At 42.5% G+C, this 24870-nt stretch overlaps 2 protein-coding genes and 1 long non-coding RNA gene across 3 annotated transcripts in view; all 3 read right to left on the bottom strand.

Annotated features, from left to right (window-relative positions):
- LOC103182519 overlaps nucleotides 1-10462 on the bottom strand; it is a 32566-nt gene extending 22104 nt beyond the window's left edge. Inside the window, exons 1-10 of the mRNA XM_042342251.1 lie at nucleotides 10066-10462; nucleotides 8380-8568; nucleotides 6245-6341; nucleotides 5609-5682; nucleotides 5182-5364; nucleotides 4247-4432; nucleotides 3376-3405; nucleotides 2388-2459; nucleotides 1741-1770; nucleotides 451-529 (exon numbers count right to left, since the gene is read on the bottom strand). Of these exons, the coding sequence (XP_042198185.1) occupies nucleotides 451-529; nucleotides 1741-1770; nucleotides 2388-2459; nucleotides 3376-3405; nucleotides 4247-4432; nucleotides 5182-5364; nucleotides 5609-5682; nucleotides 6245-6341; nucleotides 8380-8568; nucleotides 10066-10162 (1037 nt within the window). The 5' untranslated portion in view covers nucleotides 10163-10462. The remainder of the gene's footprint in view (nucleotides 1-450; nucleotides 530-1740; nucleotides 1771-2387; nucleotides 2460-3375; nucleotides 3406-4246; nucleotides 4433-5181; nucleotides 5365-5608; nucleotides 5683-6244; nucleotides 6342-8379; nucleotides 8569-10065) is intronic.
- Nucleotides 10463-12668: 2206 nt separating this feature from the next.
- Nucleotides 12669-13998, bottom strand: LOC121850432. Its single transcript, XR_006085596.1, has 4 exons — nucleotides 13907-13998; nucleotides 13785-13802; nucleotides 13255-13284; nucleotides 12669-12809 (listed from the first exon to the last, which is right to left on the bottom strand). It is a non-coding gene; the product is annotated as an uncharacterized LOC121850432 (long non-coding RNA).
- Nucleotides 13999-14107: 109 nt separating this feature from the next.
- LOC103182520 (C4b-binding protein alpha chain-like) lies at nucleotides 14108-19127 on the bottom strand. The gene is made up of 7 exons (XM_042342250.1): nucleotides 19049-19127; nucleotides 18170-18358; nucleotides 17533-17629; nucleotides 16674-16747; nucleotides 15038-15220; nucleotides 14430-14615; nucleotides 14108-14133 (listed from the first exon to the last, which is right to left on the bottom strand). Exons 1-7 carry the CDS (start codon nucleotides 19125-19127, stop codon nucleotides 14108-14110), a joined length of 834 nt encoding a protein of 277 aa, XP_042198184.1.
- Between the last annotated feature and the right edge of the window lie 5743 nt (nucleotides 19128-24870).

Here is a 24870-nt window from a genome sequence, read left to right as displayed (position 1 = left end):
TGAAGCTCAATATAAATTTCACTGGTGCGGTCACACTTGGCAAAAGACATCAAGGAGAATTACTTTCAGGATGGATCTAGAAAACGGAATTGAAACCACTTTTAATTGAAGAATCTTATTCTGTAGATATGGTGAAATCTAGGAGGATAGAAGGGTTGAGAACCTCGTGACTAGGAAAGAAGTGATTTCTCACTCTGGGTAAAAATCAAGATGAACTCTGTTGACTGGAAAAATCTAAATTAAATAAGGAGCGTTCTTGAACAGCATGAAGATCACAACCCATATGATAGGTAGTTGAGTCTGAGCTGTTTTTCGACACATAATTTAGGTCGGGTTAAAACGTAATGGGTCAAAAAGGTAGAAACATTGGGTTATGGAATGCAAAGTTGAGAAATCATTCAAGTCAGAAAGTAATAAGGGTATGGAAACCGATGCAAAAATAAATCTTACCCTCTCTTTTTTTTGGAAAGAAACCAGTAAGCTATTCCAAAGCCAACAAAGGAAGCAGCACCAAGACCAAGGACCAAACCTTAAAGAAAAAAATGATGATGTAATTAGTTCAATGATATAGTCACAATATGCGCAAGTACAGATTTTATGGATAATTTACCTGAACTTACAGGAAACCTCAATTTAATATCTCATCCAAAAGGAAAAGGACAATACCTGCAACAATGCAGCTCTCCCAGTATCACACTAGATTATCAGCCCAGACCTGGAGCACAAATCCTAAATTTGGGGGGGGTTGAACCTACAACTATTGACTCATCAACAACTGTGCTACCAATTGTATTGATCAATTGAAAATCCCTTTGTATTAATCCAACAAGTGCAGTGACTTATTATAGATTCTCTGCAAACAAGGATTTCTCTCCACACATCAAACTCTCTCTTATCTTCACTTTAAAAGTATGTGATATGCTTTGTTCCTCCAGCCTCGGCCTGCTCCACGTCCCCTGACCTGCCCGCCCCACAATCGGCGGTCGGACCTTCAGCCTCTTTGCCCCCAGTTTGGAGGTCCATCCCACAGTTCCTTCAAGGCTCGCTCCCTCCCTTGCCTCCTTCAAGACGTGTCTCCTCTTCAACCGTGCTTTCGGTCACCCTCTTACTCCTAATCTCCACCCCTCCTAATCCCAACCCCCTGCTCGGGTCCAAATCCCTGATTGACCTTGGGACATTTTCCAGGTGTGAAAGGCGCTAAACAAATACAATTTCTTTATGTTGTTTCTGGTCAGCTGGTGCATGATACAAGCGGAAACCTATCACCATTCTTAAGAATTCAGAACCAGGGTGTGAAGGATGACATCCTAAATCAATGTTCCCAAAGAAGTCCCTTCCAACCCAGAACTCTTTCAAATATCCACACGTGCAGCAAAAGCTTACACTTTAATGCCTGAATATTGCCTGAATCAAAGCCTCAAGTCTTTCAGGGAACAATGTGTGCAGCCGAATAGTATATGTCAACTTGTAAAATGTCCAGAAAATCAAGAGAAATTACAGACAAGCATCCTTTCCTAATACAAATAGGGCTTCTCTTGGTAAACAACAAAAAAAAACACTCAGCTGCATAATAAAGTGTTGTTACATTAGATCAATCCACACCTTTACATCAACATATGGGCTAAAACTGACGTACCAGTAGCTTCTGTATTTAGAAAATATGATCAATTATTGCAATCCTAAATTGCATTCATGCACATTTATTCCTAATCTACAAGAAAAAAAGTGAGCTTTACTTACCAAGAATGAGACCTATATCTTTCTTTGGTGCTGTAATCAAACAACATAAGATTAGTCGATCAAGCAAACATTAATGGTTGGCTGATTACATGCAACTGAAAAATGTCATGAAAGATTTTGAACTTGATTCTCTGGGGGATGGGGAGCCAGTGGAGTTGAGCAAGGATGGGAGTGATGGGTTCACGGAGCCTGGTGTGGGAGAGGACACGAGCTGCAGAGTTTTGAATATCTGCAGTTTGTGGGGGGGGGGGGGGGGGGTGGAGAAAGCGTTGGGAAGACTGACAGCAACAACAAAATTACATGGGTATAACTCCTTTTATGTCGGGAGGACGTCCCAAGGCACTGGACAAGCAGGGAGTTCGTGTAATCGAGCCTGGATGTGATGAATGCGTGGATGAGTTCCTCAGCGGCCTGAGGAGAGAGGTAGTGGCGGAGCTGGGCAATGTTGCAGAGGTGAGAGAAGGCAAGATAGGTCAATGCATGGATGTGGAGTTTGAAAACAAAAAGAAAATTCAAGAAAAATATCAAATTGCTACTCCAAATTATAGATGTCACCAGAAACTACCCCTTGGCTAATAACAGTCTGTAGCAGATTCCCACATACCGTGGCAATTACATTTTCATTGAGGCATCACACATTAACTAACCACTTGTAGGAGAGGGCTTCTGATCAGTTGGTGCTCGACCAGGAACAGTGACTGGTGGTTCAGCCGGTCCTCCTATGTAGTATTAATAATAAAAATAAGTATAATAATACTTATGTTTGATATAGCGCTTCATCACTCCAGTGGGAGTGAGCCTACATGCCAATGGGAGTGAGCACACGCTAATCGGAGTGAACACACAGCAATAAGAGCATCAGGGGTTAGGGTACGTGTGTGTGTATGTATATATGTTATATATAATATATACTATATACACTATATATACTATATATAGTGTCTGTGAGCCCCAATACCTGGTAAGCGAGTGCATATCCTATGCTCTGTACCAAAAACAATAATAAATTGGTCATTTTCAATCTACGACTGTTTGTGGGTCATTGCTGTGCGCAATTGGCTGCCGCGTTCTCCCACAGGTATACAGTCAATTCACTTTACAGTGTGTTCTGTGAAGCGCTTTGGGACGTCCTCCCGACGTGAAAAGCGCTATATCAAATGCAAGGATTATTATTATATTACACTCTTAAACAATCTAAACTGTCTATTTTGCACTCTAATGTTGTACAACCTAATTACTTCAACAACAACAATGGGAGGACGTCCCAAAGTGCTGTACAGAATACAGCATTTCAGACCCGAGCTGGGATCAGAGAGGGAGAAGGGAGGGGAAGGGGGGTGACCGACGGCATGGTCGAAGAGGAGGGTCTTGAGGTGGGACTTGAAGGAGGCTAAAAAGGGGATGAGGCGGAGTGATTGGTGGATGGAATTCCAGAAGTTGGGGGTAGAGTGGCTGAAGGCTCTCCCGCCAATAGTGGGGCAGATGGGTCGGGGGACGTGGAGCAGGCCGGAGCCGACTGAGCGGAGAGATAGGTAGAGGGTTAGGAGGTCGCGGAGGTAGGGTGGGAATGAAAGACTAGACTCTGTTGGTTATTACAAACTTACAATTTAGTAGATTAATAGGAATGTTACTTACTTGTGGTGGGCATAACAGTGGAGGCTTCATCTGGAAATGAAAATTCCGTGAATAGCTTGAATATCACAAAGAACTCACTGCTTTTCATTGTAATTAAAGCAATATTAAGAACCTTCTACAGTAATCAAACCAGTAATCAATATTTAAAACATTGAGATGTTTTGATCAGAATCCAAAATATTCAACAGAATAAATCCTGGTATCCGTGAAACTGTTTTCATTCTAAAGGAGTAAACTTAATTTTACGAAGTAAAATGGATAAAGCAGAGATGACAACTTTTAGAGCAGCAGTTAAAACGTGCATTAACTACACTGTCTGACGCCATTACAATGACAATTTTTAGGTAGACCATTTGATAAAACTCCTCAATCCAGAGGAATTTTTCTCTCTCTCTCTGACCCACCCTATTCCTATCAATGGTGTGGAGTGCAGCTATTTCGTAGTTGGGTATAACGTACAACTTATTTACTAACTGTTACTAATCCAGAAAGTATTAGGCGGGGTTTAGCAAGAGCCAAGGCTTGGGGGAACCCCCAGAGTGTGCGTTGGGGTAACTGCTGGAGTCTAACCAGCTAAAACCGCATAGCTTGCCATTGATATCTCAATCCAGTGGGAAGATTTGTTATTCTGGAGACAGAGGAAACTCACTGGGAGTCAGTAAAGTGGCACATTCCAAAAAGGGTCAGATGACAAATTGCCAGGAAATGCCACCGGAATAACATGAATGTCTGCAAACTCATTGAATACATCTCATCTAAACAGGCTGCAAAAATAAAAGCTTTTAAAACAATTTGAGATGATTCTATTGGAGGGTTAAAATATTTAGGTCAAGTTTGCTTAAATCTTTACATTAAAGAAAAGGTAGGTTACCTGAAATGCAGAGAGGTGCTTTTGGAAACATACTATTTTCTCCACATTCAATGCTATCTTTGCCAACCATTCGAAAACCTTCATTGCATTGGTAGATAATCGTCTCACGATACTTGTACTTGGGTCCAAGTCCTGCTATTATTCTTCCATTTGTGATTGGAGGATCGGGACGAAAACATTCAACAACTGTCAACAGAGTAGTGCATTAATTTGTTTTGAGCCAAGGACAAGCTGGTTTCAGGATTAGAATAAAAATTATAAAAGTTCAAATTGAAGGAAAATATTGTAAGTAAATTCACCAATTGGACATATCCAATTACAGTAAGAAGCTCCATTAACAATAAACATCAATAAACCAACAATTGCTACTCTAACACTGTTGCTTCTCAATATTAGAAGGATTATTCTGATTTAATAATAATAATAATCCTTGCATTTGATTCAGCGCTTTTCACTTCGGGAGGACGTCCCAAAGCGCTTCACAGAACACACTGTAAAGTGAATTGACTGTATATTTGTGGGCGAACGCGGCAGCCAATTGCGCACAGCAATGTCCCACAAACAATCTTAGATTGAAAATGACCAATTTATTATTGTTTTTGGTTTTGGAGGGATTATTATTAGGCTCTGTGTGGAGTAAGGAAACTTGCCCAAGGTTTCGCCCTCTGCCGGGAATTGAACTCAGGTCTCTCGCTTGCAAAGCGAGTGCTCTAACCACTGAGCTACAGGACACCACATTTACTCAGAATACTCAGAAATAGGCAAATTAAAATGATGACTACAATGGAAATGAAAAGAAAATCCTTCATATTTAGAGCATCTCACATATGGTTAGATGACCAGCTGTTTGAGAGCAGAATTTCATAAAGTAACATGTATATTTTGAACTTCCCAACGTCAGCAGAAATGGCTATTTCCAATCCTATAATCAGTACCTTTGCATTTTGGAGGAATATCACTCCATGTACCATTCGCCCGGCAATAAATTGTTCTTTCACCAATCAATGTATATGTAGGATTACATGTAAACGTTGCTGCATTTTCATATTCCCAGTTCTCTTGAAGTAGTGGTGGAGTTTTTCCATTTTCAATTGGTGGAAGATCATCACACGTCACAGCTGGGGGAAAATAATTCAGCAATGACTGATCTCCAGTTGGAAGTTAGAATTCAATTTCCACATTCCATAAACCAGTTTGATAATGATTAAGGAACTATATCAAATATTCCTGTGCTGTTATATCAGAAATATTTATGGAAATCAAATGAAACAAACATTCCAGATGTATAAATTCATTAAACGTTGTTCGTTTGGTATGAAAAAACATTTCAGCTGCTGCAAGGAATATGGAAACATAACTCACCATCACAGACTGGGGTTCTGCCATCCCAACCATGTGCTATACAATTTTGGGTATCTTTACCAACCAAATTGTATCTAAAGAAAAGGAGAAGGTATTTAAGAGAAATCAAAGCTATAATAGTTGCCTCTTAGGAAGCAGGCAAAGTTATATTTTTAAGTTTACTATACGAGACCTGTATTACACCCAAAGGAGCAGTCTTGTTGTTCCACTCTTAACCCCCTCACCTACCACACCTTCTGATTGGCTTGCAGAGAGGTAAGCAGCTTAAAGGCTAAGGCCAATCGACTGACAACCAGGCTCCTACTTACTGCGAGGTAAACGAAGACATGTGGAGTAAGGAAACTTGCCCAACATTTTGCCCCACCCGGGAATCAAACCTGAGTCCTCTCACTTACGAGCTGAGTGCACTAACCACTTCGCTACAGGACTCCAAATCTGACCAACCTTTATAACAGAAACCAAGTTAAGATCTTGAGCTTAATTCTGTTCCTCTTCCAATTTAACCTTTTTGAGCCACGTTTTCTGATCAACACCCTGAACTGTAATAAACCCATGAAATTGCAGGGACCAGTGACGCTCATCGTGTAAGGAGCTTTTTCTGCAGCAGAGTAGTGAGGACCAGGGGTGAATACTCACCCTTCATTACAATAATATGTAACTATGCCTCCAAAAACAACAGATGTTGTTTTATAATATCCATTCAAAAGATCTGGCGGCGCACCACAGCTGTTTGCTTCATAGAAAATAGGAAACAAAAAATGAGATTTCAGTGCAATTCAATTCAAAGCAAAATAAAAATAACCATACAACTTTCAAAATTCCAATTAGTCGTGACAAGTTCTGAAGTCTAGTCTCAAATAAGCCTTTGGGTGTGTTAAAATACCATTTCCACACTCATGGAGGTGCGTACTTATGAAGATAGGAATTACGCTCTTATGTTTAAACTAAAAAAAACTAAAAAACTCATTAAGAGCGAGAAAAAAGAGTATGAGGGTAAGCTAGCTAGGAACATTAAATCTATGATTGTAAAAGTTTTTACAAATATATTAAGAGGAATAGGCCAGTGTGGGTAAATATAGGTCCACTTCAGTCAGAGACGGGAGAAGTTGTAATGGTGGATAAGAACATGGCAGAGTCCCTAAATGGGTACTTTGCATCTGTCTTCACCCTAGAAGGCACAAGTCTGCCAACAATAGAGATGCACCAAAGGGATAAGGACAAGGAGCAACTTAGGGAAATTTTCATTCGTAGAGAATTGGTGCTAGGGAAACTGTTAGCACTAAAAAGTGACAAATCCTCTGGTCCGGATGGCTTGCATCCCAGGGCTTTAAAAGAGGAGCTTATGAGATAGTGGCGGCCTTATGTCTGATCTTCCAAAATTCCTTGGGTTCTGGAACAGTCCTCATGGATTGCAAGATCGTAAATCTTCAGTCTTCATCCTTTAGCTAGAAAATGCTGGCTCAATGCTCAGTCAATAATTGTATAACATAGCATAACTTATAGGAGCAGGAATAGGCCATTCGGCCCAAGGTTAGGTGATTGGACAGATAGGTGGCAGATGAAATATAATGTAGGGAAGTGCAAAGTCATCCACATAGGTAGAAAAAACAGAAGGGCAGGTTATTTTTTTAGAAGGGGAGAGATTGGAATGTGTTAGTGTCCAGAGGGACTTGGGTGTCCTTGTACACCAATCACAGAAAGTTAGTCTGCAGGTGCAGCAGCAATTAGGAAGGCGAACAGTATGTTAGCATTCATTATGAAAGGATTAGAGTATAAGAGTAGGGAAGTCTTGCTGCAACTGTATAGGGTCCTGGTAAGACCACACCTGGAATACTGTGTGCAGTTTTGGTTTCCTTATTTAAAGAAGGATGTACTTGCCTTGGAGGGGGTGCAGCGTAGATTTACTGGGTTAGTGCCAGGGATGAAGGGGATGAGTTACGAGGAAGGGCTGACCAATTTGGGCCTATATTCTCTAGAATATAGAAGAATTAGAGGGGATCTTATAGAAACCTATAAGATCATCAAAGGCCATGAGAGTAGATAGTGGGAGATTGTGTCCCCCGGTTGGAGAAACTAAAACCAGGGGTCACAACCTTAAAATCAGAGGCAGCCCTTTCGCACTGAGTTGAGGAAGAACTTCTTCACTCAAAAGGGTGGTGAATGTATGGAATTCATTACCCAAAGGGCTGGTGACGCTCAGTCCTTGAACATATTCAAGACTGAGACAGATAGATTTCTTACTGCAAAAGAGTTTAAGGGAAATGGGGATAAGGCAGGGTCAGGTTATTAGCTGGAGTTAGATTAGAAGATCAGCCATGATTCAATGGCGGGGCAGGCTCGAAGGGCCGAATGGCGTACTCCTGCTCCTATGTTATGCTATGTTATACAATTATTGACTGAGCATTGAGCCAGCATTTTCTAGCTAAAGGATGAAGACTGAAGACGTAATGAAATACACCAACCTCTCCAACAGAGACTCAGATATCATTAGTAGTAACAGTGGAAGCTGGTTGGCAGACATCTCCAGCAGATCAACAGATGGTGGAATTGGACCCCCCCCTCCCCGAGCAATTAATGTGGGAAAACAATTAGAGATGATCAAGGTTCAGCTATGGCTGAACAACCTCCCCAAACTCACTGTGACAGAATCTCACTCAAAATAGTGGTATTGCAGAAAATGGAACTGTACATAAACATCTGCCGTTTTCTGCAGAACAGGTGTCAACAGAGCTGAAAACTTAGAGGAAAAAGATAAGATACTTATCAGTTACCTTCACAAACGGTCACAAACGCTGTCCATGATGAATCAGCCTGGCAAGTGATCAATGGGGATTTTCCTTCAGCCAAGCTGAAACCTTCGTTACACCTGTAACGAATTCTCGTACCCACAGGAAATGAGGTCTGAGTAAGATCAATATCTGGAAATCCATCGTTCAATCTTGGGGGTTCACCACATTCGCCTTTTTAAAACAAATTATAGCTTCAACCATATTTCAACACGATTCTTCCAGTCACAGTAGAGCTTTCCCGGATTTACGCATAAGACTTCAGCCCTAACTTTTGCTTGTGCTTACGGTCGCCTCCCTCCTCCTCGGAATCGCGCTCCACCACTGCCAAGCGCTCTGGGTCACCGCCCTGTGTGAGGAGCGCTGTATAAACGCAGGTTGCTGTTGTGATAAGGCTCTCTATCAAATGCAAGGATTGTCATTGAGGATTAAGAAACTAACAGCACACAGCGAGTTAAAAAAACTGATGTTGAACAGACAGAGAGAGAGAGAGAGAAAACGTGTGGGTGAGTGAGTGAGTGAGAATGAGTGTGTTTGAAAGTGTCTCGAGTGTTTATGAGTGTGTGTGTGTGTGTGTTAGAAAGTGTGTGTGCGTGTGGTGCGTGAGTGCATTTGAGTGTGTGTGTGTGTGTGTGTGAGTGAGTGCGCTCGTGCGTTCATAAATGAGCGAGTGCGTGTTTAAGAGTGTGTGTGAGTGTGTTTGAGTGTGTGTATTTGAGTGCGTGTGTGTGTGAGTGTATTTGAGTGCGTTAGAGTGTGTGTATTTGAGTGCGTGTGTGTGTGAGTGTATTTGAGTGCGTTAGAGTGTGTGTATTTGAGTGCGTGTGTGTGTGAGTGAGTGTATTTGAGTGTGTGTGTGTGTGGGGGGGGGGGGGTGTGTGTGAGGGTGTGTGTGTATTTGAGTGTGTGTGTGTGAGTGAGTGTGTGTGTGAGTGTATTTGAGTGTGTGTGTGTGAGTGTATTTGAGTGTGTGTGTGTGTGAGTGAGTGTATTTGAGTGTGTGTGTGAGTGTATTTGAGTGTGTGTGTGTGAGTGTATTTGAGTGTGTGTGTGAGTGAGTGAGTGTATTTGAGTGTGTGTGTGTGAGTGTATGTGAGTGTGTGTGTGTGTGAGTGAGTGTGTGTGTGTGAGTGAGTGTATTTGAGTGTGTGTGTGTGTGAGTGAGTGTATTTGAGTGTGTGTGTGAGTGAGTGAGTGAGTGTATTTGAGTGTGTGTGTGAGTGAGTGTATTTGTGTGTGTGTGTGAGGGTGTGTGTGTATTTGTGTGTGTGTGTGAGTGAGTGTATTTGAGTGTGTGTGTGTGTGTATTTGAGTGTGTGTGTGAGTGAATGTATTTGAGTGTGTGTGAGTGAGTGAGTGTATTTGAGTGTGTGTGTGTGAGTGTATTTGAGTGTGTGTGTGTGAGTGAGTGTATTTGAGTGTGTGTGTGTGTGTGTGAGTGAGTGTATTTGAGTGTGTGTGAGTGAGTGTGAGTGAGTGAGTGTATTTGAGTGTGTGTGTGTGTGTGAGTGAGTGAGTGTATTTGAGTGTGTGTGTGAGTGAGTGTATTTGAGTGTGTGTGTGTGTGTGAGTGAGTGTATTTGAGTGTGTGTGTGTGTGTGAGTGAGTGAGTGTATTTGAGTGTGTGTGTGTGTGTGTGAGTGAGTGAGTGAGCAGCCGCTGTCTCCTTACCGCTGACCAGGATGACACCGGCCCCGCTCTGCAGCAGCAGCAGAGCCGCCGTGAGCAGCAGATCACCCGACAGCCTCGTGGCCGCACCGCCCTCCATCTCCCGCTCTCCCTCCCCACCACCCGCCCACCCGCCCGGGGCCTTGCAGTCTCCGAGCGGCCGCTCCCGATGCTTCTCTCTCTCCTCTCTCTCTCTCTCTCTCTCCTCAGGCTCCGCGTCTCCTCGAGCGGCGGCCTCTCGCTTGTCGGTGGGGGAGAGAAAAAAAAACCGAAACCAGACAAAATGTGCGTCGCCGTCGCCGCCGCTCCTCCTCCTCCTCCTCCGCTGAGAGCCGTAAACAAACCGCCTCAGGAGGCAGCGCCCAACCGTCGTGCGTGCGCGCGCGCGCTCGCCCGCCCGCCCGCCGCTCGCGACCGCCCGCAGGGGGTGCGCACGCGCGGGAACGCCACGCCCCACCCCCGCCCGCACCAAAGCCCTGCTGCGCACGCGCGCTCCTTTTTCCGCTCGTCACCTCAGTCGACCCGTCACGTGGTTCTTAGAGGGGAGGGGGGGGGGGGGGGAAAACCGCGCGCGCACGCGCACACACACCGGATCCTGTAGCTCAGCGGTCAAGAGCGCTCGTCTGGCGAAGTCGCCTGTGTGTGGGGGGGGGGGGGGGTCGTCACGGTGGGGGGTTCGATTCCCCGGGGGCCGTTCATTGCGATTGTCCGTAATAAGTTTTACTCACAATTATCATAATTATAAGGAGGTTCAATATCATTGAACCAAATTGAACGGCTATTATTTCTAATAATTATAGGCAATTGTAATAATAATAATTATTATTATTGTGGCTGTTGCCACAATAATCCTCGCATTTGATACACAGCGGGTCGTCCGAGACGGCTCAGAAGCGCTTCGCGGGACACGCTGTTGGGGCGAACTGACTGCATATTTTGTGGGCGAAATGCGGCAGCCGTTTGCGCATTGCTCCGCACGCCTCTAGTTTACCGAGAAGTTACTAGGAACCCGGGTGTTAGTCGATTGGCGGATCATTTTCCAGGGGGTGATAATCACCCCCCCCCCAAAAAAAATTGATCACTCAACCCGCGACTGTTTGTGGGACGCTGCGGTGCGCAATTGGCTGCCGATTTCGCCCACAAGATACACAGTCAATGCACTTCACATTCTGTGAAGCAGTTTGAGATATCTCAACGAAGTTATAAGGCGTTATATCAAATGCAGGTGTTATTGTTAATCGATCCTATGGGACAGGGCTGCAGTAACACGTTGGGGAAGTCCACCCGACACGAAAGGTGCTACATAAACACAATTTGTTATTTTTGTGAGGAAGGGGTGAGGCAAAGGGACTCCAGGATGGAGTTTCGGAGGGTGGAGCGGAAATGCTGAAAGCCCATCAGCTCAGGGCGGTCTGGGTGTGGACGTGAAGCAGGCCATTGTCTGCTGAACGGAGGCGGAGAGGGTTTGAGAAGGTTACAGAAATCGGATGGGGCAAGATCTTGGAGATTTAAAAGTGAGGACGAGGACCCTGAACTTGATCCTCTGAGTCATGGAGCCAAGCCTGTGGAGTCTAGTGTGGTGAGAGATCAAATTGAAATAAAATGAAAAAAATTAAAGAAGCTATAAATACACTTGAACGTTTCTTTATTATTCCCCTTTAAAGCAAAGAGATTTACATCAATCTGATCATCCGCAGGCCAGAAACATTGTTCACAGCAAATTTGATTTAAAATACTCTCTCAGGACAAGGTTATAGCACGTTGCAGCATATCATTCTGGAGACAGAAGGCCTCATAGAAACTGACAGAAATGCTGAGGAGAGCACTTGCTCGCTTCCTGCACAATATCACTGATGGCCAAGAAATGCTAACCTGTGGCCACAATAAAACAATCTGTTTATAATGCTGCATCGGACTTGATGGACCCAAATCACTGCATTCCAACAGAATTCTATTTGTAAATTCATAGATATTTAAGCATTTAGAATGCGACTGGATAACTAAAAGAAATTAAGGTAAAAACCTGGAATAAGCCGAACAGAAGCTTTGACATTATGACTTCTCTGAAGCTTATTGGTCTGCATTTTTTTTTAAAAAGAGGAATATTCCAATATCGGACCTCACAAGTTATTCAATATAGTCATACATCTTAAAATGCATATCAATCAGCACTTTGAGCGAACTCACATCCTTACAGAGAACTTGTGCAAAAAAATGACATAAACTTATTACATACTGAACTCAAGAGTGATTCCTTCATAACTATGTAGTGTTCAAATAATAATAATCCGTGCATTTGATATCGCACCTTATTATGTCTTGACACGTCTCAAAGCGCTTCACAGAATATACTGTAAAGTGGATTGCCTCTGTATTTTATGGGCAACAGGCCTTAATTAAATACAATCCACACTGTAACTGGTTGCAAATTGAAAACCTACATTACATTTAAAAAAAACTTTGATTTCAATTCAGCTGCTGTAATTACAATAAATATGTGGATATTCTCAAAAAGCACCTGCATAATCCCATCATAATTGGCGAAAAGTACAAACTTGCATTGCAAAAATTTCAAGATGTAGTTGAAAAATATTTCAGTTCGATCTTCCACCAAAAATATTACTTGTATGGTATACACACAACCGGATGAGGAGCAGTTGTTTGCCTATCCTTCATTTATTTAAAGTAAAACCAGTATACTATTGCCGCAATGATACAGACAAAAGCTGCAAAGCCAAAGAACATTCCTAAATAAAAGAAATATATCATCAGTTCGCAATCACAATTATGTGCATAAAGTGCAGCTTTGTTGCTGCAGAAAGGCATTCTCATAAGTAATTAATTGTATCATTTGCACCAATGTATATTGGAAACATCATACATGCAAAGCTTTTGGATCCAGAATATTGCACAGTACAAGGATTATTGTAACACTCATTTTAAACAAGGAAATCTCGTACAATTTGGGAGTCTCTTGGCAAATAATATCTAGCTACATAATGAAATACGGTGAAATTAGATAAGTGCACATCTTTACAACATCAAGTTGGCTAAAAAATAATACAGAGTAAGTAGCCTGTGTATTTGGAAAGTACAATTTGTTAAAAAAAATTAATTTGATTAATATAATCTTGAAACCCGTTAATACATATTTTTGCCAAGCTACAAAATAAAGCAGATAGCTTTACTTACCCAAACCCACGTTTAACTTTTGTTTTGATGCTGCAATTGAACAACATAAAATTCGATGATCACACAAATATTAGTGGCTGTCTAATTACATGCAACTGATAAATTCCCAGAAAGAATTACTTGACACTTTGATCCATCTGCTTCTCCCCTCCCCAAACTTCTCTCACAGGTGCATACCTATAGTGCAATTTTGCTTCTTGTTTAGGTATGCTGCATACCTAAACAAGAAGTAAATTACACTAAATATATGCACAAAATTCGGTCACAACATTTATTCTTTCACATGGGTGACAAATACTACTTTTATGAGGATGCTGGTGATGATCGGTGATGAACCAATGGCATCAGCATGGAAGCCAATGACAGAGGCAATCGGTTGTGGGATCAGAATGATCTAGAATTTCCTTTTCGTGCTTTTCACATGATCCTTGCCTCTGAAAAGTGTTGTCCTAAACAATCTAACATCTTATTTTGCACTCCAACCCAGTGCAAGCTGATGATACTTCATTAAGCAACAGCATTATGCTTACCAGTAGAACCTGGATAACCTGTACACAGGAGTGAACAAAAAAAAATTAAACTCTCATTCAAAGCAGTGGAAACCTTTCTATAAAAATACATCTTAACAGGTTAGATATATCAGTGTACTTACTGCTGAAGGTACTGTATTCAGGAGAAACACTAGTGGGATCTGGGTCACCAACTGATAAAGAAAAATACAGAGGTATGATTGCTCATTAAACTCAGCAGAAGAATAATTATAAAACACAATATAGCAGGTAATGGATTCACACCTACCACAATAACCACAAACCAAATCAATATATAACAACTTGCATTTATACAGCCCCCTTCATACTGGGTAGCATCTCAGAGCGCCTAATAGAAAAAACAAGATGTTCTAGTTATATCAACAGAATAAATGCACGTTTGGGCAGAATTTCTGGGGAGTTTTCATTCTATAGAAGCCCAAATTTATTCTTGAGAGAAAACAGATTAGCATAAAGCAACAAGAGCATCTTTTTGCGTGGCAATGTAGATGTAAAATGTAGATTAACTGCACTGCCTGACAGTACTACACCTGCTGTACATAAATATTTTAGAGAAGACATTAATAAAACTGCTCATTCCAGAGGATTTTCTGCACCCCACCACCACGATAAAGAAAAAGTTACCTGGAATGCAGAGAGGTGCTGGTTCAAATGTATTATCTGCTCTACATTGAACCATATCTTTGCCAAACATTCGAAAACCTTCATTGCATTGGTAGATAATCGCCTCACGATACTTGTACTTGGGTCCAAATCCTGATTTTATCATTCCATTTTTGATTGGAGGATCGGGACGCCAACATTCAACAACTGTCAAGAGAGGAAAGTAATAGGTTTATGGAGCGAAGGACAAGTTTGCACTTGTCTGGAGGAGGAGAAGTAGATTTGGGTGTCATTGGTATGCATGGGGAAGTTGACCCCATGTCTGCGGATGACATCGCCGAAAGGGAGCATGTAGATCATTCAAGAAGCATCGGAAAAGATCAAAGTGACAGTGCTAAAAGTGACAGGGGGCAGAGTCAAAGACCAAAGGATAGTCTCTAGACCATGCACTTTGAACTTGACCCTCTCCTTAAAATCCACTGCCTTCTTGAAATCTGCTTCAACCACCGTGTAGCAGCAAATTTGGTAGCTGAACTTCAGAATAGAATAAATAACAATTATTCAATGATATTTTGAAATTCACAACTTTAGCTGAGATTGTTGTTTAATTGTGATTCTATAGTTAGTACCTTTGCATTCCGGAGGTTTATGATTCCACCTGCCAGTCACCAAGCAAGTAATTGTCTTCTGACCAATCAATGTAAATCCAGCGTTACATTTATATGTAGCTGAGTTTGGATATTCCCAGAAATCCGTAAACAGTGGTGGAGTTCTCCCATTAGCAATAGGTGGAAGATCAGGACATTTCACAGCTGGAGGATAATAATTCACTCATGTTAGAACAGACTGTTCAAAACTTTACTTTTAAGTTTTAAGACCACAGTCAGGTTAGTGGCACGACTCACTGCTGCATCAATAAACTACATCAACAACAAGTTACATTTGTATAGCGCCTTTCACCGTTGGGAGGACGTTCCAAGACCCTGGACAGTCAGGCATTTGGACCCGAGCAGGCGGTTGGTATCAGGAGGAAGGGAGGGCAGGGGTTGGGATCAGGAGGGCTGGAAGGCAGGGGAGGGAGGGTGTTTAAAGGCACAGTCGAAGAGAACGGTCATGAGACCTGCCTTGAACAAGGCAAGGGAGAGAGCAAGGTGAAGGGACTGTGAAATGGAGTTCCAGAGAGGCTGAAGGCCCGACCACCAATGGTGGGGCGGACCGTCCGGGGAACCGGAGCAGGTCAGAGCCTGCTGAGTGGAGGGAGCGGACGGGTCGATATGACCATCAGAGAACACAGCACAAGCTAAGTAATAATAATAATAATAATCCTTGCATTTGATATAGCACTTTTCATGTCTTCTAGACATCTCAAAGCGCTTCACAGAATATGCTGTAAAGTGAAATGACTGTATATTTGTGGGTGAAACGCGGCAGCCAATTGCGCACAGCAACGTCCCACAAACAGTCGTGGATTGAAAATGACCAATTTATTATTTTTTTTGGAGGGATTATTATTATTAGGCGTGTGGAGTAAAATGATTAAATGGGAATAAATAGGCAGTTGTGTGACATTTTAGAATTCTATATTTTGTGGACAATGTAAATTGGTCCAGTAGAAAGTTACCTTTTTTTAAACAATTAGTGATTTCATGAGTTATATATATATATTGTTTGGTATACTTAGCAAGTTATCTCATCAGGATGTTTTCTTTTGGGCGGTTAAAAATGATGGTAGTTACATAGGAAGGATGTCACTGTCACACACAAGAATCATTGCTGACGTTACTTCCTTTGGAAGTTAATGTTTGTAACACTTTGTGAGCATAGCGTGCATACACAGCACATGGGAAGTGACAACCCGATGATGCAATAGGTTGGACAGTCAGCCCCAGAATCAGGTGAACCATAAGTCATACGTAGACACATGCTTTACATGAACTTATGCTCAACCGGGCTCCCTGTTCAGTAAATTCTCAGTAAAAACAGAGGTATTCCTAAAAGGTTAGTATTGAGCCAATTATTTTATTGGTTGGATTATGAAAAGGACCTGAACAGGGAACCAGAGTCCTTTCAGAGCAATACAAAATAAATTGATATGTAGTTCTGGAATATTCAATATTCTTACATTTGCCTTAATACACATTTGAATATCTATGGAAATCAAACAAAACAAATATCCAGATGTGGTCAATACCTTTAAATGTTGTTCATTTTTTTGTAATAGAAAAGCATGTCAGATATTGCAAAAAATATAGAACCATAGCTTACGATCACAGACTGGGGTTCTGCCATCCCAACCCTCAGCTATACAGTTTTGGGATGATCTACCAATCAAATCGTATCTGGAGAAAGAAAAGGAGAATCTATTTAAGAGAAACCAAAGCTATAACAATTTGATCTTAGAAAACAAGCCAACAGTTAGTTTTATAACCACTGTATTAATCCTGCTAGATTAGTATTTACACTCAAAGAGGCAATCTCATTTTTCACTCTCAATCCCAACTTCCTGCTTTCTCACTATATCCACATCTTTCCAGAAAAAGATTTTCCGATAATCTGTGTTGGTAAATCTATCACCCTTCTTAAAAAAAAAAGGTTATCTAGTTCTTTGACTGCACAAATTCCAATTTGTTTTCCCTCATGTTTAATTCCTTTGCCACTATGCAGAACTTGATCAATCCCCTTCATCATATTGTAAGCATCAATCACTACACCTTAAAATCTCCACCAGCAAATTTCAAACAAGATACGTTCATTTTCAAATGTAGTCAGCCCTGAATTACTTAACCCTCCTTGCATTAAATTTCTCCCATCTCAGAATTAGCCTGATTTTGCAACTGTATCATCCCAGAAAGCAGCAGTATTTTTCTCATCAACAAGTGATCACACAACCTTACAGTTCTCCAGGTGAGTCTGACCAATCCTTAGAAGAGAAACAAGCTGCAGACTGGCATTCTAAGTTTAAATTCTATTAAGTTTAAATTAAATTCTCCTCCTAATTCATCCCCGTAAATTGAGCGATTTCCTGACTCTTTTAACAATAATCCCTGAAATGGCAGGAACTAGTCCTGCTGAACAGGTAAAGATATATTGCTGCAGATGATGAGAATCACCGATGAATACTTACCCTTCATCACAATAATATGTAACTCTGCCTCCAAAAACAACAGATGTTGCTTCATAATATCCATTCTCAATATCTGGCGGGGCACCACAGCTTCTTGCTTCATAGAAAATAGGAAACAAAAATAGATTTCAGTGCAATTCAACTCAAGAGGAAAGCAAAGTAAAAGAAACCACACAACTTTCAGAATTCCAATTAGTCATCACAATTTCTGAAGTCTAGTCTCAAATAAGCCTTTAGTTGTGTTAAAATACCATTTCCACACGCATGGAGGTGCATACTTATGAAGATAGGAATTTACGCTCTTATGTTTATACAATTATTGACTGAGAATTGAGCCAGCATTTTCTAGCTAAAGGATGAAGATTGAAGCTGGTTGGCGGACATCTCCAGCAGATCAAGGGATGGTGGAATTACCAACCCTGATGAGCAATTCATGTGGGATTAGAGATGATCAAGGTTCAGCTATGGCTAAACAACCTCCCCAAACAACCTCCCCAAACTCACTGTGACAGAATCTCCTTTAAAACAGTGGCATTGCAGAAAATGGAACTGTACATAAACATCTGCCGTTTCCTGCAGAACAGGTGTCAACAGAGCTGAAAACGTGGAAGAAAAAAATCAGATACTTATCAGTTACCTTCACAAACGGTCACAAACGCTGTCCATGATGAATCAGCCTGGCAAGTGATAAATGGGGATTTTCCTTGAGCCAAGCTGAAACCTTCGTTACACCTGTAACGAATTTTCGTACCCACAGGAAATGAGGTCTGAGTAAGATCAGTAACTGGAAATCCATTGTTCAATCTTGGGGGTTTACCACAATCACCTTTTTTGAAACAAATTATACTTTCAACCATATTTCAACACGATTCTTCCAGTCACATTGGAACATTCTTCAATTTATGTATAAGACCTGGTTTACCCTCATAAGTCATCAATCCAAACTTTTGTTTAGTGCACAATTAGAGGCAGAAAAATTCAGAGATTTACAAAGAATGGTTTATAACACTCTTTGCCTCTGACACACTGTATGTTTGTCGGCAAAATGCCATGAAAACTCAGCACTCTTGCCTACGAGTCAGAAGACTGTGGGTTCAAGGTCCACACAGGATTTTGAGCTTGTGGTCCAGGCTGACCCTCCAATGGGATGCTGGGGAAAGGGCTGGTGGGCTGGGGAGAGAGCTCTGCATTGTCAGAGGCACCGTCCTTCAGATTAAACATTAAACCAGCAGACGTTAAAGATCCCTCAGTACTACTTGAAAAAAAGGGAGTTTCTCCCTGTGTTTTGGCCAACAATTCCCAAGTAAAATTGGTTGTTCACTCCATGGCTGCTCGGGGGGAGGGAGGGGGCACGGCTGGGCTGCCCCAGCAAAGTACCCAGCAACTGCACTTCACAATATATCACATGCAAGGCGCTATATAAATGTAATTTGTCGTTGTTGTTGCATTTGATCTAGTGCCTTATCAGGCTGTGTGAGAGTGAAGGGGGGAGGTATGGGAGGAGAGCTGTCCATACCCCTGACTTGGATCACACAGGCTCCGCACAGCAGCAACGTCAGCACCGCCGTTAGCGGCAAATCTCCCCACAGCTTCATGGCGGTACAGGCTCTCCTCCTCCTCTTCCTCCTCCTCCTCAGCGACAGGTGCGATTCGAGGAGTCAGGCTCCAGGGCCTTTCCGCGCTTCGTGCCTCCTCTCGCTTGCCTTTTTATTATTACAATAACAAATAACAGTAATAATAAATAATCCTTGCATTTGATTGAGAGAGACAGACAGACAGTCTACTCTGTGAAGCGCTTTTGAGTCGGCGAGAGGACGTGAAAAGCGCTATCTCAAATGGAAAGATTATTATTATTGGGGGGGGGTTGGGTGGGGGGGATTTGGGGTGTTGATTGGGGGGGTTGGGGTGTTGGGTTGAGTTGGGTGGGTTGGGTTTGGGGGTGTGTTGGGTTGGGGGGGTGTTGGGTTGGGGGGGTATGTTGAGTTGGGGGGGTGTTGGGTTGGGGGGTTGGGTTGGGTGTTGGGTTGGGGGGGTGTTGGGTTGGGGGGTGTTGGTTGGGGTGGGGTGTTGGGTTGGGGGGGTTGGGTTGGGGGGCGGTTGGGTGGGGGTGTTGGGTTGGGGGGCGGTTGGGTGGGGGGTGTTGGGTGGGGGCTGTTGGTGGGGGGGGTGTTGGGTGGGCGGTTGGGGGGGGGTTGGGTGGGGGGGGTTGGGTGGGGGGTGTTGGGTGGGGGGGTTGGGTTGGGTGGGGGGTGTTGGGTGGGGGGGTGTTGGGGGGGTGGGTTGGGTGGGGGGGGGGTGTTGGGTTGGGGGGGTGTTGGGGGGGGGGGGGGTGGGGGTGGGGGGGGTGGTGGGTGGGGGGGGTGTTGTTGGGGGGGGGGTGGGGGGGTGTTGGGTGGGGGGGTGTTGGGGGGGGGGTTGGGGGGGTGGGGTGTTGGGTTGGGGTGGTTGGGTTGGGGGTGTTGGGGTGGGTGTTGTTGGGGTGTTGGGTGGGGGGTTGGTTGGGGGGGTGGGGGGGGTGTTGGGTGGGGGGGTGTTGGGTTGGGGGGGTGTTGGTTGGGTGGGGGGGCGGTTGGGGGGGGGGTCACCCCCACCAGAAGAGCCTCTCTCTCTCTCTCTCTCTCTCGGCCCTGTGGTGTTCGCAGTAACTGCCGTCCGCACGTGCGGTTCCCGCGCTTCCACGCCCTCAGGCGGCGGGCGCATGCGCGACACTCGCTCCGCGATTGGCCGGCGCCGGCCGCGCACGCGCACTGCTCCCCTTTCCGCCCGCTCCTCGCCTCTCCTCCCCCCACCAGCCAATGTTGGGCGGGTTCACGCCCAATTGGGCGTCTTTTCTTCTCGTTTGGTCGCTGTACTGTGCGGATTGGGCTACTTTTGGGGCTATTCTTTGGTTGACTTTTAAGCTGCAAACCTGTATTAATTTCCAGCAAATCCTCCCCCGCCCTCTGCCAAATCCCGGAGCTGTGCACAAATAAATTGGTCTCGGACTCCATCCACGACCGTTTGTCTGTGGGACTCGGCTGTGCACTTTCTAGCTCAAGGATGAAGACTGAAGACGTAATGAAATACACGAACCTCTCCAACAGAGACTCAGATACCATTAGTAGTAACAGTGGAAGCTGGTTGGCAGGTTCGAATTCTCGTACCCACAGGTAATGAGGTCTGAGTAAGATCAGTAACTGGAATCCATCGTTCAATCTTGGGGGTTCACCACATTCGCCTTTTTAAAACAAATTATAGCTTCAACCATATTTCAACATGATTCTTCCAGTCACAGGAGAGCTTTCCCGGATTTACGCATAAGACTTCAGCCCTAACTTTTGCTTGTGCTTACGGTCGCCTCCCTCCTCCTCGGAATCGCGCTCCACCACTGCCAAGCGCTCTGGGTCACCGCCCTGTGTGAGGAGCGCTGTATAAACGCAGGTTGCTGTTGTGATAAGGCTCTCTATCAAATGCAAGGATTGTCATTGAGGATTAAGAAACTAACAGCACACAGCGAGTTAAAAAAACTGATGTTGAACAGACAGAGAGAGACAGTACGTGTGAGTGAGTGAGTGAGTGAGTGAGAATGAGTGTGTTTGAAAGTGTCTTGAATGTTTTCTGAGTGTGTGTGTGTTAGAGTGTGTGTTTGTAAGTGTGTTTGAGAGTGTGTGTATGTGTGTGCGCATGTGAGTGCGTTTGAGTGTGTGTGTGGGTGTGCGTTTGAGTGTGTGTAAGTGCATTTGAGTGTGTGTGAGTGCATTTGAGTGTGTGTGTTAGTACGTTTGAGTGATAATCACCCCCCAAAAAAAATTGATCACTCAACCCGTGACTGTTTGTGGGACGCTGCTGTGCGCAATTGGCTGGGTGTGGACGTGAAGCAGGCCATTGTCTGCTGAACGGAGGCGGAGAGGGTTTGAGAAGGTTACAGAAATCGGATGGGGCAAGATCTTGGAGATTTAAAAGTGAGGACGAGGACCCTGAACTTGATCCTCTGAGTCATGGAGCCGAGCCTGTGGAGTCTAGTGTGGTGAGAGATCAAATTGAAATAAAATGAAAAAAATTAAAGAAGCTATAAATACACTTGAATTGTTTCTTTATTATTCCCCTTTAAAGCAAAGAGATTTACATCAATCTGATCATCAGCAGGCCAGAAACATTGTTCACAGCAAATTTGATTTAAAATACTCTCTCAGGACAAGGTTATAGCACATTGCAGCATATCATTCTGGAGACAGAAGGCCTCATAGAAACTGCCAGAAATGCTGAGGAGAGCACTTGCTCGCTTCCTGCACAATATCACTGATGGCCAAGAAATGCTAACCTGTGGCCACAATAAAACAATCTGTTTATAATGCTGCATCGGACTTGATGGACCCAAATCACTGCATTCCAACAGAATTCTGTTTGTAAATTCATAGATATTTAAGCATTTAGAATGCGACTGGATAACTAAAAGAAATTAAGGTAAAAACCTGGAATAAACCTAACAGAAGCTTTGACATTATGACTTCTCTGAAGCATATTTGTCTGCATTTTTTAAAAAAAAGAGGAATATTCCAATATTGGACCTCACAAGTTATTCAATATAGTCATACATCTTAAAATGCATATCAATCAGCACTTTGAGCGAACTCACATCCTTACAGAGAACTTGTGCAAAAAAATGACATAAACTTATTACATACTGAACTCAAGAGTGATTCCTTCATAACTATGTAGTGTTCAAATAATAATAATCCGTGCATTTGATATCGCACCTTATTATGTCTTGACACGTCTCAAAGCGCTTCACAGAATATACTGTAAAGTGGATTGCCTCTGTATTTTATGGGCAACAAGCCTTAATTAAATACAATCCACACTGTAACTGGTTGCAAATTGAAAACCTATATTACATTAAAAAAAAACTTTATTTCAATTCACCTGCTGTAATTACAAGATGTAGTTGAAAAATATTTCAGTTCGATCTTCCACCAAAAATAGTACTTGTATGGTATACACACAACCGGATGAGGAGCAGTTGTTTGCCTATCCTTCATTCTATTTAAAGTAAAACCAGTATACTATTGCCACAATGATACAGATCAAAGCTGCAAAGCCAAAGAACAATCCTAAATAAAAGAAATATATCATCAGTTCGCAATCACAATTATGTGCATAAAGTGCAGCTTTGTTGCTGCAGAAAGGCATTCTCATAAGTAATTAATTGTATCATTTGCACCAATGTATATTGGAAACATCATACATGCAAAGCTTTTGGATCCAGAATATTGCACAGTACAAGGATTATTGTAACACTCATTTTAAACAAGGAAATCTCGTACAATTTGGGAGTCTCTTGGCAAATAATATCTAGCTACATAATGAAATACGGTGAAATTAGATAAGTGCACATCTTTACAACATCAAGTTGGCTAAAAAATAATACAGAGTAAGTAGCCTGTGTATTTGGAAAGTACAATTTGTAAAAAAAAATTAATTTGATTAATATAATCTTGAAACCCGTTAATACATATTTTTGCCAACCAACAAAATAAAGCAGATAGCTTTACTTACCCAAACCCAGGGTTAACTTGCGTTTTAATCCTGCAATTGAACAACATAAAATTCGATGATCACACAAATATTAGTGGCTGTCTAATTACATGCAACTGATAAATTCCCAGAAAGAATTACTTGCACTTTGATCCATCTGCTTCTCCCCTCCCCAAACTTCTCTCACAGGTGCATACCTATAGTGCAATTTTGCTTCTTGTTTAGGTATGCTGCATACCTAAACAAGAAGTAAATTACACTAAATATATGCACAAAATTCGGTCACAACATTTATTCTTTCATATGGGTGACAAATACTACTTTTATGAGGATGCTGGTGATGATCGGTGATGAACCAATGGCATCAGCATGGAAGCCAATGACAGAGGCAATCGGTTGTGGAATCAGAATGATCTAGAATTTCCTTTTCGTGCTTTTCACATGATCCTTGCCTCTGAAAAGTGTCGTCCTAAACAATCTAACATCTTATTTTGCACTCCAACCCAGTGCAAGCTGATGATACTTCATTAAGCAACAGCATTATGCTTACCAGTAGAACCTGGAAACCCTGTACCCAGGAGTGAACAAAAAAATTGAACTCTCATTCAAAGCAGTGGAAACCTTTCTATAAATATACATCTTAACAGGTTAATAATATAAGTGTACTTACCGGTACCGTGTTTAGAAGGAGCACTAGTGGGACCTTGGTGACCACCTGATAAATAATAATAATAATAATAATCCTTGCATTTGATGTAGCGCTTTTCACGTCGGGAGGACGTCCCAAAGCGCTTCACAGAACACACTGTAAAGTGAATTGACTGTGTATTTGTGGGCGAACGTGGCTTTGGAGGGATTATTATTAGGCGTGTGGAGTAAGGAAACTTGCCCAAGGTTTCGCCCTCTGCCTGGAATTGAACTCAGGTCTCTCGCTTGCAAAGCGAGTGCTCTAACCACTGAGCTACAGGACTCCATAAAGAAAAATACAGAGGTATGATTGCTCATTAAACTCAGCGGAAGAATAATTATAAAACACAACATAGCAGGTAATGGATTCACACCTACCACAATAACCACAAACCAAATCAATATATAACAACTTGCATTTATACAGCCCCCTTCATACTGGGTAGCATCTCAGAGCGCCTAATAGAAAAAACAAGATGTTCTCGTTATATCAACAAAATAAATGCACGTTTGGGCAGAATTTCTGGGGAGTTTTCATTCTACAGAAGCCCAAATTTACATCTTGACATCTCCAGCAGATCAAGGGATGGTGGAATTACCAACCCTCATGAGCAATTCATGTGGGATTAGAGATGATCAAGGTTCAGCTATGGCTAAACAACCTCCCCAAACAACCTCCCCAAACTCACTGTGACAGAATCTCACTTAAAACAGTGGTATTGCAGAAAATGGAACTGTACATAAACATCTGCCGTTTTCTGCAGAACAGTGTCAACAGAGTTAAAAACTTGGAAGAAAAAAATCAGATACTTATCAGTTACCTTCACAAGCGGTCTCAATCGCTGTCCATGATAAATCAGTCTGGCAATAGGTAAATGTGTGTTTTCCTTTAGCCAAGATGAAATCTTTGTCGCACTTGTAATCAATTTTCGTACCCACAGGAAATGAGGTCTGAGTAAGATCAATGTCTGGATATCCATTCTTCAGTTTTGGCGGATGAGTACATTCACCTTCTTTGAAACAAATTATAGTTTCAACCATATTTCAACACGATTCTTCCAGTCACATTGGAACATTCTTCAATTTATGTATAAGACCTGGTTTACCCTCATAAGTCATCAATCCAAACTTTTGTTC

Source organism: Callorhinchus milii, unplaced genomic scaffold, assembly GCF_018977255.1.
Source record: "Callorhinchus milii isolate IMCB2004 unplaced genomic scaffold, IMCB_Cmil_1.0 Scaffold19, whole genome shotgun sequence".
NCBI classification, from domain to species: domain Eukaryota; kingdom Metazoa; phylum Chordata; class Chondrichthyes; order Chimaeriformes; family Callorhinchidae; genus Callorhinchus; species Callorhinchus milii.
The sequence above is the reverse complement of the archived record's forward strand: the minus strand, read 5'-3'. Positions and strand labels throughout refer to the sequence as shown.